Source organism: Podarcis tiliguerta, assembly GCF_965153285.1.
Source record: "Podarcis tiliguerta genome assembly, chromosome: 17".
Lineage (NCBI taxonomy): Eukaryota > Metazoa > Chordata > Lepidosauria > Squamata > Lacertidae > Podarcis > Podarcis tiliguerta.
In genome coordinates this window covers 39,852,727-39,866,894 of record NC_139550.1, presented here as the reverse complement: position 1 = coordinate 39,866,894, position 14,168 = coordinate 39,852,727, and the positions used below count along the sequence as shown (strand labels likewise).

Sequence of the window (14,168 nt, the reverse complement as noted above, 5' to 3'; positions counted from 1 at the left end):
AGATTTCATTTTAAAACCAGGCTATTTTAAAAAAGTAAAGCAGAGGCTTGACAACCATATGTCAGGAGTGCTCTGATGGTGTTTCCTGCTTGGCAGGGGGTTGGACTCGATGGCCCTTGTGGTCTCTTCCAACTCTGTGATTCTGTGATATCACAGCTTTTTTTTAAATGAAAGAATTGGTTTTCATTTACCCTGCTCACTCCCACACTCCAAAGGTCCGCTTCACGCATTGCAGAAGAAGTGGGTGCTCTGGTAAAAGGCTTTCCATGTGCCAGGAGGTCCCCTGAGGTGATTTTCACTGCATCTGAATCACAGCTGGGACTATTGGTACTTCCCCCTGTGCACATAGCGGGAGGGAAAAGTGGTGTAGCCGTTGGCGGTGTCTGCTGTAAGGGGCAATGCAGCTCCTGTTGCCTATCGATATCTTTTACCTTTATTTCACCTCCAGGTTTCTGAGCCTTTAAATATTATTATTATTCCAAGAATGAAATGGTTTCTGTAGTGATGAAATATAGTACTATGCTAAGACTGTGCTGGTCCTGGTTAATTTGTCCCAATCACAGTGTTCTATCTGATGGAAAAAATGGGGAAGTAGGTAGGGAGTGCATAATTCAAATTCTACATCAGACTGTTCTCCCCATGGCCTCACCAAGCTGCCAAAGACTGGTTTGGGGTTTCTGAAACTGATGATTGCAGTCAGGGCACACAGAGACAAGCATTTCCTCTGCTAAACAATGCCTAAGGCTGCCAGTTGGTGCTCATTTTCCCTGGTAGTGGAAGATGGACCTTGATGTCCAACTGTGCCTCTGAAGATTTGGCCTTGTTTCAGGCTCCTGGGGAAAAGAGAAATCAACCTGCTTTTTCTTGTCAGGTTGTTCTCTGTTTAAAGCAACCCTGGCAGAAGCTTGTCCAACCTTCTCCTGAATAACTCCAAGCGGGGCAGTTCTAGAACCTTCCTTGGCAGCTCTGTCCACTAAGGAGAGCTGCTCTGAAAGCAAGGAAAGAGCTCCCCCAGTTTTCAGTCTAGCGAGGCAGCCTTGCAGTTTGTGAAGTGTAAACTATTTTTTCTGTCCTTTTGTCAGCGAACAGTAGGAATGACTTGTCCTCCTTTTTGACGCCAGAAGTGCCACTTAGGGAGGGGTGGCAGAGGACAGTTCCCTCCACCTTGTGTTTCAAACCTTGTGTGATGGTTCATCCGGAGTATTTAAGTCTGTGGCCGTATCACTCATTCTACACACTGAGTGATGGTGCTCTAAAGAATTAAATAGGTGTGTGCATGGCATTCTATATTTACTCGTGCAAAAGATACAAATTCCATTCATAAGGAAACTTAGGACTGACCTCTTTTGAAAACACTGTTGAAGTTATGCTGTGTAAAAAGCCCACGCTCGTACAATGCACTGCTGGAGCTTCTTTTTCCATTTAATCTTGAATATATCTAAGCATGAGCCTTTCTGCCTTGCTCTGAATCTCATACTTCACCCCCAGAAAAACAAAACAAAACTTACCTTTTAAATACATGAGAAATGCCACCGTGTTTCCCCGCACTGGGCATTTGAGCTGAACATCCCCAGTTCCTTTGCCTGGCCGTAGAATTTGCCTTCTGCCCCCTCTCTGTACAGCACTTATTTATACATTTCTGTGCCACTCTTCCCCATCCAGCTTCAGGGCAGTGTCCATCAGGTGTAGCCAATATATGGCGGCCTCCATGTGTGGTATCCTGCTGCCCTGTCATCCCTGATTCTTGGTGCTGATGGGAGTTGCCAACCAGCAGCAACAGCGAAAGAGCACCAAGTTGGGGAAGGCTGACTTGCACTCTGCAAACTCTTTCAGGGCAGCATCTCTCAGCTCTTCTCTTCTCTCTTATTGAAAGCAGAGCAAGCTGCAAAAGGGAGACAGTACCAGTGGCCCCCTGTTGCAGGTGATTCACTCTTGGGTTTTTGATTTTCTCCTTGCCTGCCCCTCTGCTCTACTGTGTATCATATGGAGGTCATATGTACAAAGTAGTCAGCGTCAGGTGAGACAAATGTGCTCAAAGGTAAGTTAGGAACTTGCTGTTCAGGACAATAAGTTGGCTCTCCTAGTAACTTGACGTCTACAACAGGAAAGTGAGCTTGGGTGGAATTCAGCGTCCTGCTCTTCCCACCATTCTGTCTGTTTAGGCATTTCTGCTTGCCAGATGGAAGGACCCCCTTGTGCCCTGTTCTGAGCGGTCTCCCAGCCCCAGGAATCGCATGCTGAAGGGGGGGGGAGGCCGGCTGCGCAGGTGCCCTTGATGAGGAACTAACTTTCCATTAACAAAACCTGGAAGGGGATTTCTAATAAGGGAGACCATTTGGGGATTGTTCTGAGACATATTGGGGTGTGTGTGGACCATATGTAGAGCAAGCATGAGCCTTCTTACCTTTGATGATAACATGAGGATGTAGAGCCTCAAGCTCAAGGCAGCCTTCTCTTCTTTTTGCCTCCTTAATGAGTCAGTCCTTTTGACTGATGGTGCTGCCCATATTTGCGTCAACAGCCTTCTTCTGTGTGCTTTATTTGGAAGCTGCTATTTTAGAAAGATTTTGAGGAACATTTGGTAAGCAGCGGTTCTCCCACAGGCAGGGAGAAATGCATGGGAAGTCCTGTGTAGATGGTGCAGTTTCTCAGAGAGCAGAGAAGGTCGTGCACAGTAAAGGCAGAAGGTTTGGCTCCCTGCAGATGTCAGCTTTCGTTTTTAAAAAAACCCCTCGAGTTTCCAGCCGCAGTCCTGCTCCAAAATGTGTGGTCAGTCCCTGCTGAAACCTCAGAAGCCAGAAAGGAGGCCAAACAAGATTTTCAGGGGTTTGGAACTTCAGTGACCTGGATTGTTGCTTGTTGCTCGTGGCAAGGGAAAAAAACAAAGTGAATTTTACAGAGTGGAGCAGGACCTTCTACTAGCTACTCAATGCTGGTAGTCAAAGCCTTCTACATGTCTGCCATTGCTCATCCCCCACCATTCAGCAGCACAGAATTGGTTCCGTGGGATATAAACATAAGGAGAAAATGAAATGAATATATCTCTCAGCAGAAAGAAACTGAGCAGTCTTTTCCATGCACCCCCCTTAATGGTCTTCCACAGGCCCAGCAATGCTGAGCAAAGCTCCCCCCCCCCCAAGGATTTCACAGATACTGTACTGCAAACTTTTAACACTTGCTTGCATGCAGCTTCCTCCTGAGAAGCACCCCAGGGTGGCATCAGGACTAAACTGCAAGGCCGTGAAGTGATGACTTAAAAATAATATTAGGCCCTTATCTGCCTGACAGGATGAAATTGTTGGCAGTAGAACTAAAGGGCCATTTCTCCACGTAGGGGAGTATTCAAAAATGGATTTCCGTACTGGCTGTCTAACTATGTTGTGCTGCATATCTAAATTCAGTCACAGATGGCTTTAAAAAATAGATTAGTCAAATTCATAGCAAAGGATCAGCTGTGATAGTGAAATTGAACCTCTGTAGAAGGCAGTATGTTGCTGAGCAGCAGATATTGAGATGTAGTCGAGGGGCAGTCATAACAGATTGCTGAATTAGACAGACCTTGCTTTGATTCAGCAAGGCATTAATTAGATTTGTATATCTGCAAAATCTTTTTACCAGTTTTGGTTCTTTCATTGTGTGGAATTTAATTTTACCACCATGGGGTGCCAATCCTAACCTTTTGGATGCTGCTATTTCACTCTCCAAACTAGAAGCAGAACTTCAGATTCCTGGAGGATGCAAACACAGCTGAGTGCACACTCTGGCAGACAAGTCCTGTCCCTGTTTAACTCCTTTAGACTAAAGTCTCTCCATCAAAGGGTCAAGGCTGCTTATCAGAAGACGGGCAGGAGACCAGACCTGTTAGTTGGATAACAGAGGGAAGGGATTCTCTGATCTGGGGAGAGGACTTCCCATACTTTTCTCTTAATGAGAGTCAGTGCCTGGAGTGCGGACGGTGGAAGGAAGCACTGCAACCCCAAGGATATATTTGGCCTCATGTGTAGCTACTGGTTGCTGATTTCTCGGGCCCAGCTTAGAGAAGATTAGGTATAAATAGGAAGTTTACTGGGCCAGGACTGGGAGCGTCTGCTCAAGTGGGGTGGTGGAACCAGCATGACCCATGCCTGCACTGCAGATGCAGAACATCTTGGAATGTTTTTGTGTGCATGTTGAAGTTTTCCTTTTTCTCTGTGTTGATTAGGGTGTCAGGGAAGCAAAAACATTTCTAGGTACCAGCCTAAAGTTGTTGCATGACAGAGCAATTGGAGAATCCCAAGTGTTTGGGGAAGCTAAATATTGGAAACATTTGTCCTTAGTTGCACTGCCCATGTGCTCTTCTGATTTGGTCAGGCTGTATGGAGTGATGTATCAATGCTAGATGTGGACTGACCCCAGTGGGAATCAGCCAGAAGCAGGTCTCAAGTTCAGATGCCCTCCAGTGTCCTCCAGATGCTGTAATCCAGCAGCACCCAGAGGGCATCTGGTTGGTTGCCTGGGCCCCACAGCAAAGACTGGAGCTGGAGCAAGAGTGAGAGCCGCCAAGATGCCTTTTCCACATGCTCCAGAGCCGCACTCTTTTCCGCTGTTCTGCCATGATGCAGCCTTCTTTGCCCACAAGGAGTAGTCATGCTGAATCATGTTTGGGATTCATGTCCATGTGTGATTTGAGGAGTAGAGTCATTTGCAACAAGGTTATTTGCCCTTCTTTAAACTGTCTTGGTTCATAAGTAGAGTCAGACAATTATTTCATTACTAAATAATTGTCCTGTTTATAAACTGAGCCAGTTCATAGTATAATTTATTCATTACATTTGTATCCCAGCCTGGCTTTCTAGCACTTGCAAGCACATATACTATGCCCTTTTAAAATGTGACTCTTTTTTTGGGGGGGGGGATGTTATTGGGTTGTTGTTTTTATTTTGATTATATATATTGCAATTTTTATGTTGATCTTTTCTGTGAACCACCTTGAGACCTTCGGGTATAGGACGGTATATAAATTCACTAAATAATAATAAATAATAAAATAATACTGTCTTCACAAGAAAAACCCCAAGAGTTCTGCGGCTGAACAGGAATTTGAACCCAGGTTGTCCTGGGCCAGATCCAGGCTGGTCCAGTTCTGAAATGCTTTGTTCACAGGACTCTGAAAATTTTGCCTAAAGGTTCTCTGGTTTAGTGTGTGCAAGCAAGAGGGCTAGAAGCTTGCTTTTAATGAAAAGAAAGCTGAAATTATGGAAATGCTGTTTTCTGTAGGCTTCCCAGGCTTGGAGCTGTATGTGCATTTTTACCCTTTGTGCTGCTGTGAGGGTGCTAGCACAGTAGTTTCATATTCCATGTGGGTGGAAGGTTGATCAGTGTCAGGATGATATGTGGGTGCTTGCCGAGATAACAGCCCGCGATTCCAGCCAGTCTTTACAAGATTTATTAAGTCCCAAACTATGCACAGTACGGAGCTCTTAAAAGCATGTCTGCCTCGGTCGCTATCAGTTGCCGGAAGTGGCTCGCGCCTGTTCCCCTTCCAGCAGAGAAACTCCCTGAGCCCCCCGCCCCTTCCTCCTCTCCTTACGTGAAAACCTGAGCATCAGAGGCTGTTCCTTTCTCCGCTATACCAGCCTTTGGATCTCATTTTCTGTGTTTCCTGACAGCCCCTGCTCCTCTCCCTCAAGGGCAGGTGCTCATCAAAGGAGGCGGCTCTCTGCGCATTCCGGTCTCTCCCCCCTTCTCTGCCAACCGATCCTGACAATCAGGGTCTCCTGGTGGATCTTTGGGCAATTTGCCTAACTCTAGGAATATCAACATCCTCCCCGCTGCAAAAGGCTGCTGAAAATAATAAAAGTTCAGGGGAAACCAGGAGCAGATTTTTCTGTTTCTGATCGGGAAAACAAATTCCTGGGCCAAGGTGCCTTCAGAATTGCTCTCTTCCTGAGTTCTAAGTGTATGTCTGCCCTAAGCCATTGTTTGGCATTTGGCTCCTCTTGGTGGAAATTTGAGTCTTTGGGGTGTATAGAAGCAGATCCCACCAGCTTGAACTCTGCCGACCCCTAGATGAAGGACAGCCTTGCTGCAAGTGAGTGCTGAAGGAGATCTGTTTCTTTTTCAAAAAAACAGATGACTGCAGCAAGGGGAGATCTTATGAGAGACAGGGAGACTAGGAGGAAACATTTTAAGAGAGTGGAAGAGTTTGTGTGGCTTGATGGCAGTACAACTGGAAGAGCAGATACCCCAGATAGCACTACAACGGGGCATAAAGCCAGAAAAAATAATAGAGGGTAAGGTAAAACAATTTAGATGATCTGGATGCAAATGTCTGTGCCAGATGCCTGCTCCTAGCAGCCCCCTTGCAAGGCATCTTATAGATCAGGTGTAGGCATCCCAGCACAGGAATGTATGAGTTAGGACTGGTGAAGAAGTGGGGAGATGAGGGTGGGGCCTTATGGATCGCTGTCTGATGTGGGGCAGAAGGGGACCCTAACGTAGCCAGGCTCATTTGTCTGACAGCACAGTCCTCACCAAGGCTACTCAGAAGTAAGTCCTATTGATTTCAGCAGGGCCTAGGATTGCAGCCACTGTTGGGGAAGGGCCAGAGCTCAGTGGCAGAGAAGCCGCTTTGAATCTACAAAGTCTCGTCAATCCCATTCATTTCCTGGTAGGGCTGTGAAAGGCCCCCGCCTATGACCCAGAAGAGCCACTGCCAGGCACTGTAGACCAGGGGTGGCAAAGCTGTGACCTTTGGATGTTGGTTGGACTCCGACTCCCACCCCCCTTGACCACTGTCCCTCCTGGCTGGGGCTGATGGGAGTTGGAGTCCAATTGCAGACAGTACTGAGCTTCGTTCTGCGACGCTCTGACTGCATGAGGCGCGTGCTCTCGAGGCGCATTGCTCTCCGCTTCCTATGATTGCCACTGGGGGCCACGGGGGCTCCCCCCACCCCCTGTCCCAGTCCTCTTTAACGCAGAGTGACAGACCAGCCTGCATCCACCGCTTGCTGCCTCCTTCATGGCCCTGGGCGCCCAGCTTGTCACATCGCACTGGCTCAGCCGTGCCGGCCTGGCAGAGAGGGAGCCCAGGGCGGCTTAGTGTGTGTGTGGGGGGGGGGGTTAAGACGCAGCAGATAGCACCAGCCCTTCATACCCTCAACCTCTGGTGGAAGGTGTGTTGCCGGTAGAGGGAGGGAATGAGCGCTGATCCTGGTTTCAAGGTTCCATCATATTCTGCCAGCCTCACCGCCATCGTTTTAAACATCAAGGATTAATAATAATAATAATAATAATAATAATAATAATAATAATAATAAAATTTATTTATATCCTGCCCTCCCCAGCCAAAGCCGGGCTCAGGACAGCTAACAACAATAAAGGTTAGAGGTTGGAAAAATGTAATCGACCACAGTACACACATAATGTTTGTGCCATTTGTCTTGAAGGCTGGACAATATCCATAGCTTCTGTCCTTGAAATTCAATCAATCCATTCAAATTATACTCAGAGGAGGCAGTACATTGCTAAGGTTTCAGACCAAAAAAGCCATGCTTTGGCTTGATCAGCATCAAAAACTCAGCCGTGGAAGGACGCACACATTGCATTGCATTTCTTTGCATTTCTTTTAGTGTCTATTTTGTTAAGCTGCCTTGTGAGACCTTTGTCCTAAAAGGCAGAACATAAGTATTTAAAATAAATAAGATGTTTATATTGTTAGCAGTGTTTGTTTGTTTGTGTGTGTGTGTGTGTGTGTCTACTCAGCAGAAAGGCAGAAGGATTTATTTATCAAAAGTATTTATATACAGCTTATTCATTAAGAAAACTAGAGCAGTTTACAACAATTGTACATAAAAAATCAGAAATCAGTGTTGTGGAAAGGTCTGTTCTTAGTTTCCTGCATAAGCCTGATGGAATGGAAAAGTTTCCAGCAAGTTTTAGTAGTCAGAAATATGCTAAATACCACTATGAACAGCCATTTGACAGAAAGCCAAAGAGGAACAGAGAGGGAACCATGGATATTCCAAGACCAACTTGTTTCTCACTTCCCTTGTATTCCAACTTGAGTTTGTCTCTCTTTTGTACTTAAACTTGTTGACTTTTGCCTGCATAGCATTGTATTCTTCCCATTCTTGCTTTATTGTACATTGCTTTTTAGACTGCATTTTTAATGCTTGTGAATGGCCTAACAGTTATTGGTGGTATATATGAGAGACACTTGGGGCTAACTCTATGGAAAAGCAAAAGTGTCAGGATATTTCTGCACAAAATAGAAATGCTAAATTTGGTGCTCACATAAGAAGACAATCTTCTTATTTGTAGGCGGAAACATCCTGGAAGTGGGCCATTTTTCTGCTTTGCCAGTGGAGCATACACCATAGCGATGGATGCTCAGCCTGGAAGTAGACAATGCAAAAAACAGGGTAAAGCTGTCAGGTATATATCCCTGGAAATTGTGCCATTGGCCACCAGTCGCAAACTCTGCTTGTGACCACATGTTGACCCCACACCAAGGTGCTGGGAACATCCCCCTAGTGCACACCCTTGCATCAGCGTGCGCGCGCGCACACACACACACACGATGTGATGCCCAAGGCCCTCTGCTCCATCAGCCCCAGCGGCACAACCAGCACTAGGTCCTGTGCCAGAGAATGTCAGACGTTGCCTCTGATGTCCTAAGTTAGTCTTTGCAACCATTTGGAGCTATGTCTTTCACAACAGGCTGGAATAGGTGCTGATGTTTATCTCCTTGCTGCCAAAACTTTCACCTGCTGATGTCTGCTCATCAGACTGCAGTTTAAGGAGTAAAAGCAGGCCTCTCTCTTACAGTCCAACATGGGCTGGAGTGCAGTTAATAAACCATGGGCACTATTCAACTACCATTTTTCTCTGGTAGAAGAGGATTCTCTCCCTCCATCTGTTCATGCCCTGTACCATACCCAAACCTGCTCTGGAAGGTTGAGGGGACCTCCAGAACAGATGGGGCAGGGGAAGGAGAGAGGGAGAATATTATGTTTCTCGCCATCTTCTTAGTACTATATTGAATGCATCCCCTCTCATTTTTTTGTGGCGCTGTGGGTTAAACCACAGAGCCTAGGGTTTGCCAAGCAGAAGGTTGGCGGTTCGATTCCCCGCAACGGGGTGAGCTCTCGTTGCTCGGTCCCTGCTCCTGCCCACCTAGCAGTTCAAAAGCACGTCAAGGTACCGCTCAAGCAGGAAGGTAAACGGCATTTCCGTTCGCTGCTCCGGTTCACCAGAAGTGGCTTAGTCATGCTGGGCACATGGCCCGGAAGCTGTACGCCGGCTCCCTCGGCCAATAAAGTGAGATGAGCGCCAGAACCCCAGAGTCGTCCGTGACTGGACCTAACAGTCAGGGGTCCCTTTACCTTTAACAACTACAAGGCTGTTGAATTCCTCACTAACCGCAATACAGTCATACCTTGGGTTGAAGTAGCTTCGGGTTAAGCATTTTTGGGTTGTGCCCCGCGGCGACCCAGAAGTAACGGAGCGCGTTACTTCTGGGTTTTGCTGCTTGCGCATGCACAGACGCTCAAAATGACATCACGCGCATGTGCGGAAGTGGCGAAACGCAACCTGTGCAGATGCGCAGTCATGTCCTACATTCTACTCAGGATGCGAACAGGGCTCCGGAACAGATCCCGTTCGCATCTAGAGGTACCACTGTAGCTGAATAATGGGCTGTTTTGGACTGGGGGAGGCTGACAGCCAGGTTGTCAACATCTGCTGTTGCAAGGACAGTAAGTGCATGTGGTTTCTTTGATTGATATTGACAGTAGCAATTTGAGTCCCTAGTGAATGAACCATGTCCATAATGACGGCCATTGTCCAGTGTTAGGCACTGAGATATGGAAGCTTGGAGCTAAATGGCAATGTTATAAGAAAAAACTTCTCCAAGAGCCCGTAGAGAGTCCTTATGTAGGTTCTCTATCGGTAGGAGAAAATAACAAAGGCCAGCCAGAGAATATTAGAATCATAGAATCATAGAGTTGGAAGAGACCACAATGGCCATTGAGTCCAACCCCCTGCCAAGCAGGAAACACCATCAGAGCACTCCTGACATATGGTTGTCAAGCCTCTGCTTAAAGACCTCCAAAGAAGGAAACAAAGAAGGAGAAGCAAAGCGACAAGTAAGCCTGATTAAACTGTTGCAATAGGGTGCTCAGACCCCCAAGCAGGAGGGAGGAGAAACCCAGAACATTGGTGTGCAAGCCCTTATATAGATTTTGAAATTGCCCACCATGTAGCCCAAGACCACCCCCCAAAACATCATACATACATCACAGAAGGAGGCGGTCAACAGCAGAGGAGGTGGTCTACAACAGAAATCCTGTTTGCTAGGGTACCTGATAATGGTCACTGATTGCATTACCTGGGCAGTCTGGCCATTCTTTTGTGTAAATACTCAGTTCCTGAATCCAGGTCACAGGTTCACCCATTTCATACATAAATACGCCCTTAAGACAGGATTTGTGAGCAAAGAGACAATGGGGAGGTTTTCCCATTTCCTTCCTCTTTGCAGATAAGCATTTGAGGTCAATTTGGGAGAGTCAAAATGGTTTCAGGACTATTTTCCTGTACTGTTTCAGACATGTGGTTTATATATTTATGTATGTGTTTGCCTAGTACATTTATGAACATTTATTTTATATCTTAGACCTTATAATTCTCATTATGCCCACCCCCCTGATATTCTTAAGAGGGACTCTTCTCCAGGGTCCTTAGAGAGTGGCCGAAGTGGGGAGGCAGAAAAAGGTCCTCCTTTCCTTCCACTCTGTAGTTTTAATCTGAAATGTTAGGCACAGTACTGTGTCCAGAGCTCAGAAACTGCTCACGCTAATGAAATTCCTAGTAGCAAAATGTGCCCAGACCAAGGGGAGTTTCACTGGCGTCTCATAATAGTTCTGGTCATTCAGAATAACTGCAGTCTGGATCCAAGACTTCCCAGTCCTGCAGGGTTGGTTGAAATTGTCACAGCTGCTGGTGAGCCTCTGACTTGCACCTATCTCAGTTGTGTCCGTGTGTCTTACAGTTGAAGAACCTGACCCCAAGCAGACCATCACCTGTGTTTTTCTTAAGCTGCCTTTGGATTCCATCTGTCAACTGAATGCCCAGACTGGGCGGTTTCCTTGCACACTCTCCGGCTCCTGTGGCTATATTTAACCCCACCATTCATTACGGAAAGGCTCAAGAGGAAGATGAAAGCAAGAATACCCAAAAATACAGCTTGTGACCAAACGAGGCTGGTTCAAGCCTCCAATGAAATCATTTCCCTTCTCCTCTTTGTTATGGCTGGCTCTTTGTGTGTATGATGAGCATGGACACACACCCTCCAAATTATGCGCTTCGAATGAATTATGCTTAATGGTGTCGCTAGCCAATTGGCCCTGGGGCAAAAATTCTTCCCAGCTCCAAATATGGTGATAAGCATAAAATAAAACCCATCCTTCTACAAAAGGAAGGGTTTGGGTCACCCCTCTCCCCCCCCCCCGGTGTCTCATTTCCCCCCAAATCTAGAGTAAGCTCCTCAAATGTGAATATGTGCAGCCTTGGGAATTTTCGATGCCTCAGAGCAGTGGATTTCACATTTTCTCTTTTTTGGGGGGAACACTTTCCTTTTCCTTTTGTCAGCTTGGGACCCCAAATCTGCTATGGAGCCCCTGTATGTTGCAGAGGATTCTGGGGAGTGTTTGAGGCTGCACATTCCGTTCTCTTAGGCCTCCTCAAGCTCTACATGAACAGAGAGCATGTAGTATTCGTCTCCCCACTGCTTCTGTGAAAGGGCCATAGCTCAACCCCCAGCCTCTCCAAATGGGGCTGGAAATGTCCCCTGCCTGAAAGTGTTGGGAATCCTGAGCTTGAGCGCAAGTGGTCGGACTCGGACTTAGCAGCTGGAGCTGTGTGGTGCTGGGCAAGCTGTCCTTCAAGCAGTTACTAATCTTCTTGAGGAGCCTCTTATCAGCTTTCTTTGCAACCTTGTTTGAAAGAAAAGCTTGGGAGAAATTGAGTGACAGACTGGGTTTTCAGCTACGCAACTGAAACGGCAAATTAAAGGGCAAAAGCTGCCTTTCATAAATATATCCATTTCCAGGTGCTTCTTTGCTCCCAGATTATGCTGCAGTCCTAACCTATTTTACCTGGCAGTAAACCCCATTGAATTCAATAGAGCTTATTTCTTTGTAGAGGCAGTTAGGATTGTGCTGTTAAGGGTCCTGCAGTTGGGCATTCTCGGGGGGGGGGCACCACAGCTGTGGAAACTTCCCCCTCCTTACCTGCATTCCAGAAACATGTGCGGACCTTTTCTTTATTTTTCCAGGCATCTGATCGATAGTTTTCTTAACTTTGTAAAATTCTTTCCCCACATACTTCCAGAGACTTTTTACTTTTAGTTCTTTCACTGTAGTCACCATAGTACACAACTCGAGACATAAATATTTTACATGCCTAAAAATACAGTTTAAGAAGCAGATGCATTTTGAATATGAGTAGCACGTGAGATGGCTCTTCAAAGGACCCAGGAGTCCCCTCCCCTTGAAGTATTCAGGATCCACAGTGCACTCTTGTGTCCCTGGATTAGCCCCCCGCCCACGTGTGTTATTGACTGCATATATGCAGACTTTTAAGTGGGTGTTTTTTTAGCATTGAAATATTTTATGGGTCACCTTGTAGGCAAAGAAGCAGAATTAAAATGATAAATACAGGGTGATTCATAATGAAGTATACTGTATATGCGTACATTTTGCTACATCTGGCTTATCCTACATTAAGAGTGGATTGGGGTTAGGATTTGTATCTCGCCCTGTGGACTGGCATTTCCCCGTCCCCATTCCCTATCAAGTGGGAGTTGCTCACATGCTCACCTTGTGGGTTAACCCCCTGTTTCCTTGTTGCCACGTGCAGTGACTTCAGCCGTTTCCCCACCATGGATCGGATGAAGAAGATCAAGCGGCAGCTGTCCATGACGCTGCGTGGGAGCCGGACAGCAGAGAAAAACCTCAATGAGCCCATCAACCTAGAGGAGAACAACAGCAGCGATAATGGTGAGTGCTCTCGATTGCCAGCAGCGGAGAACAGTGCATGTGGCGGGGGAGCTCCCCCGATGCTCTCACATGCCCAGGAACGCACTAAGGAGGGCCACGTCTTGCTCAGAGTCTGCTGCCTACTATGGAACCCTCCAACTTGAAGTATTGCTAAAAGAGCAAGTTTCTAGCCCTTAATGTTTCAGAGAGTAGGAGCGGGGGGAGGGCGGAGTCGGACACAGGGAAGATTGTTTGCAGTTTGTTCAGGTTGAGGATTTCAGTGGTCAGGTGCTGGGACCTTTTTGCTTAATACTTTTATTTATTTGGAAAAGTTTATAAACTGCTTAATAAAGAAAAACCGTAAGTGTACTTAATTCAGTGCATACATCTTACAGGCACTGGTGTCTCCTGGTGGTTCCTCAGTCCCTGTCTTTTTGCCTTCTTAGCTTCATTGTACTTTTCAGTGAATTTCTGGTTCAAAGTTCTAACTTCTTAAAAAACACCCTTATTGTAAGAAGATGCAAGTAGCTTAATGTGTGCAAATATTACATACCGTATTTTTCGCTCCATTGGACGCACCGGACCATAGGAGGGGGAGAACAGGGAAATTTTTTTCTTGTTTTCCCCCTCTAAAACAAGGTGCGTTCAAGGTACATTCACCAGAGCTTGTGAGGCTGGCGGTGGGGGGAATCGCTGCTTTCCCCCACCGCCAGCCTCAAAGATCCCTGAAGACTTTGGAGCGCAGCGCCCCGCTGCCCTGCAGAGGCTATGCGCACAGCTGTCCCCAAGCTAGAGCAGCAAGACGGAGCCCTCCGTCTCGCTGTTCTGGCTTGGGAACAGCCTTGCTAGCTTCTGCAGGATAGCGGGGTGAAGGCACCCCGCTGCCCTGGAGAGGCTGTGCGCGCAGCCGTCCCCAAGCTAGAACAGCGAGACGGAGCCCTCCGTCTCGCTGTTCTGGCTTGGGAACAGCCTTCCTAGCTCCTCCAGGGCAGCGGGGTGCCTTCACCCCGCTGCCCTGGAGAGGCTGTGCGCGCAGCGGTCCCCAAGCTAGAGCAGCGAGACGGAGCCCTCCGTCTCGCTGTTCTGGCTTGGGAACAGCCTTGCTAGCTTCTGCAGGTTAGCGGGGTGAAGGCACCCCGCTGCCCTGGAAAG

The 14,168-nt window shown here is 47.1% G+C and overlaps 1 protein-coding gene across 5 annotated transcripts in view; it reads left to right on the top strand.

The window, feature by feature from the left end:
* The window catches only part of CDK16 (cyclin dependent kinase 16), a 60,727-nt gene that overhangs the window by 21,004 nt on the left and 25,555 nt on the right, over positions 1 to 14,168 (top strand). For 3 of the 5 annotated variants that reach the window (XM_083421079.1, XM_083421081.1, XM_083421080.1), the window contains exon 2: positions 12,898 to 13,037. In XM_083421079.1, coding sequence (XP_083277205.1) covers positions 12,920 to 13,037 — 118 coding nt within the window. In that variant the 5' untranslated portion in view covers positions 12,898 to 12,919. Of the gene's footprint in view, positions 1 to 12,897; positions 13,039 to 14,168 lie in introns of those variants that run through there. The other 2 variants (XM_083421078.1, XM_083421082.1) reach the window with 2 other exon arrangements.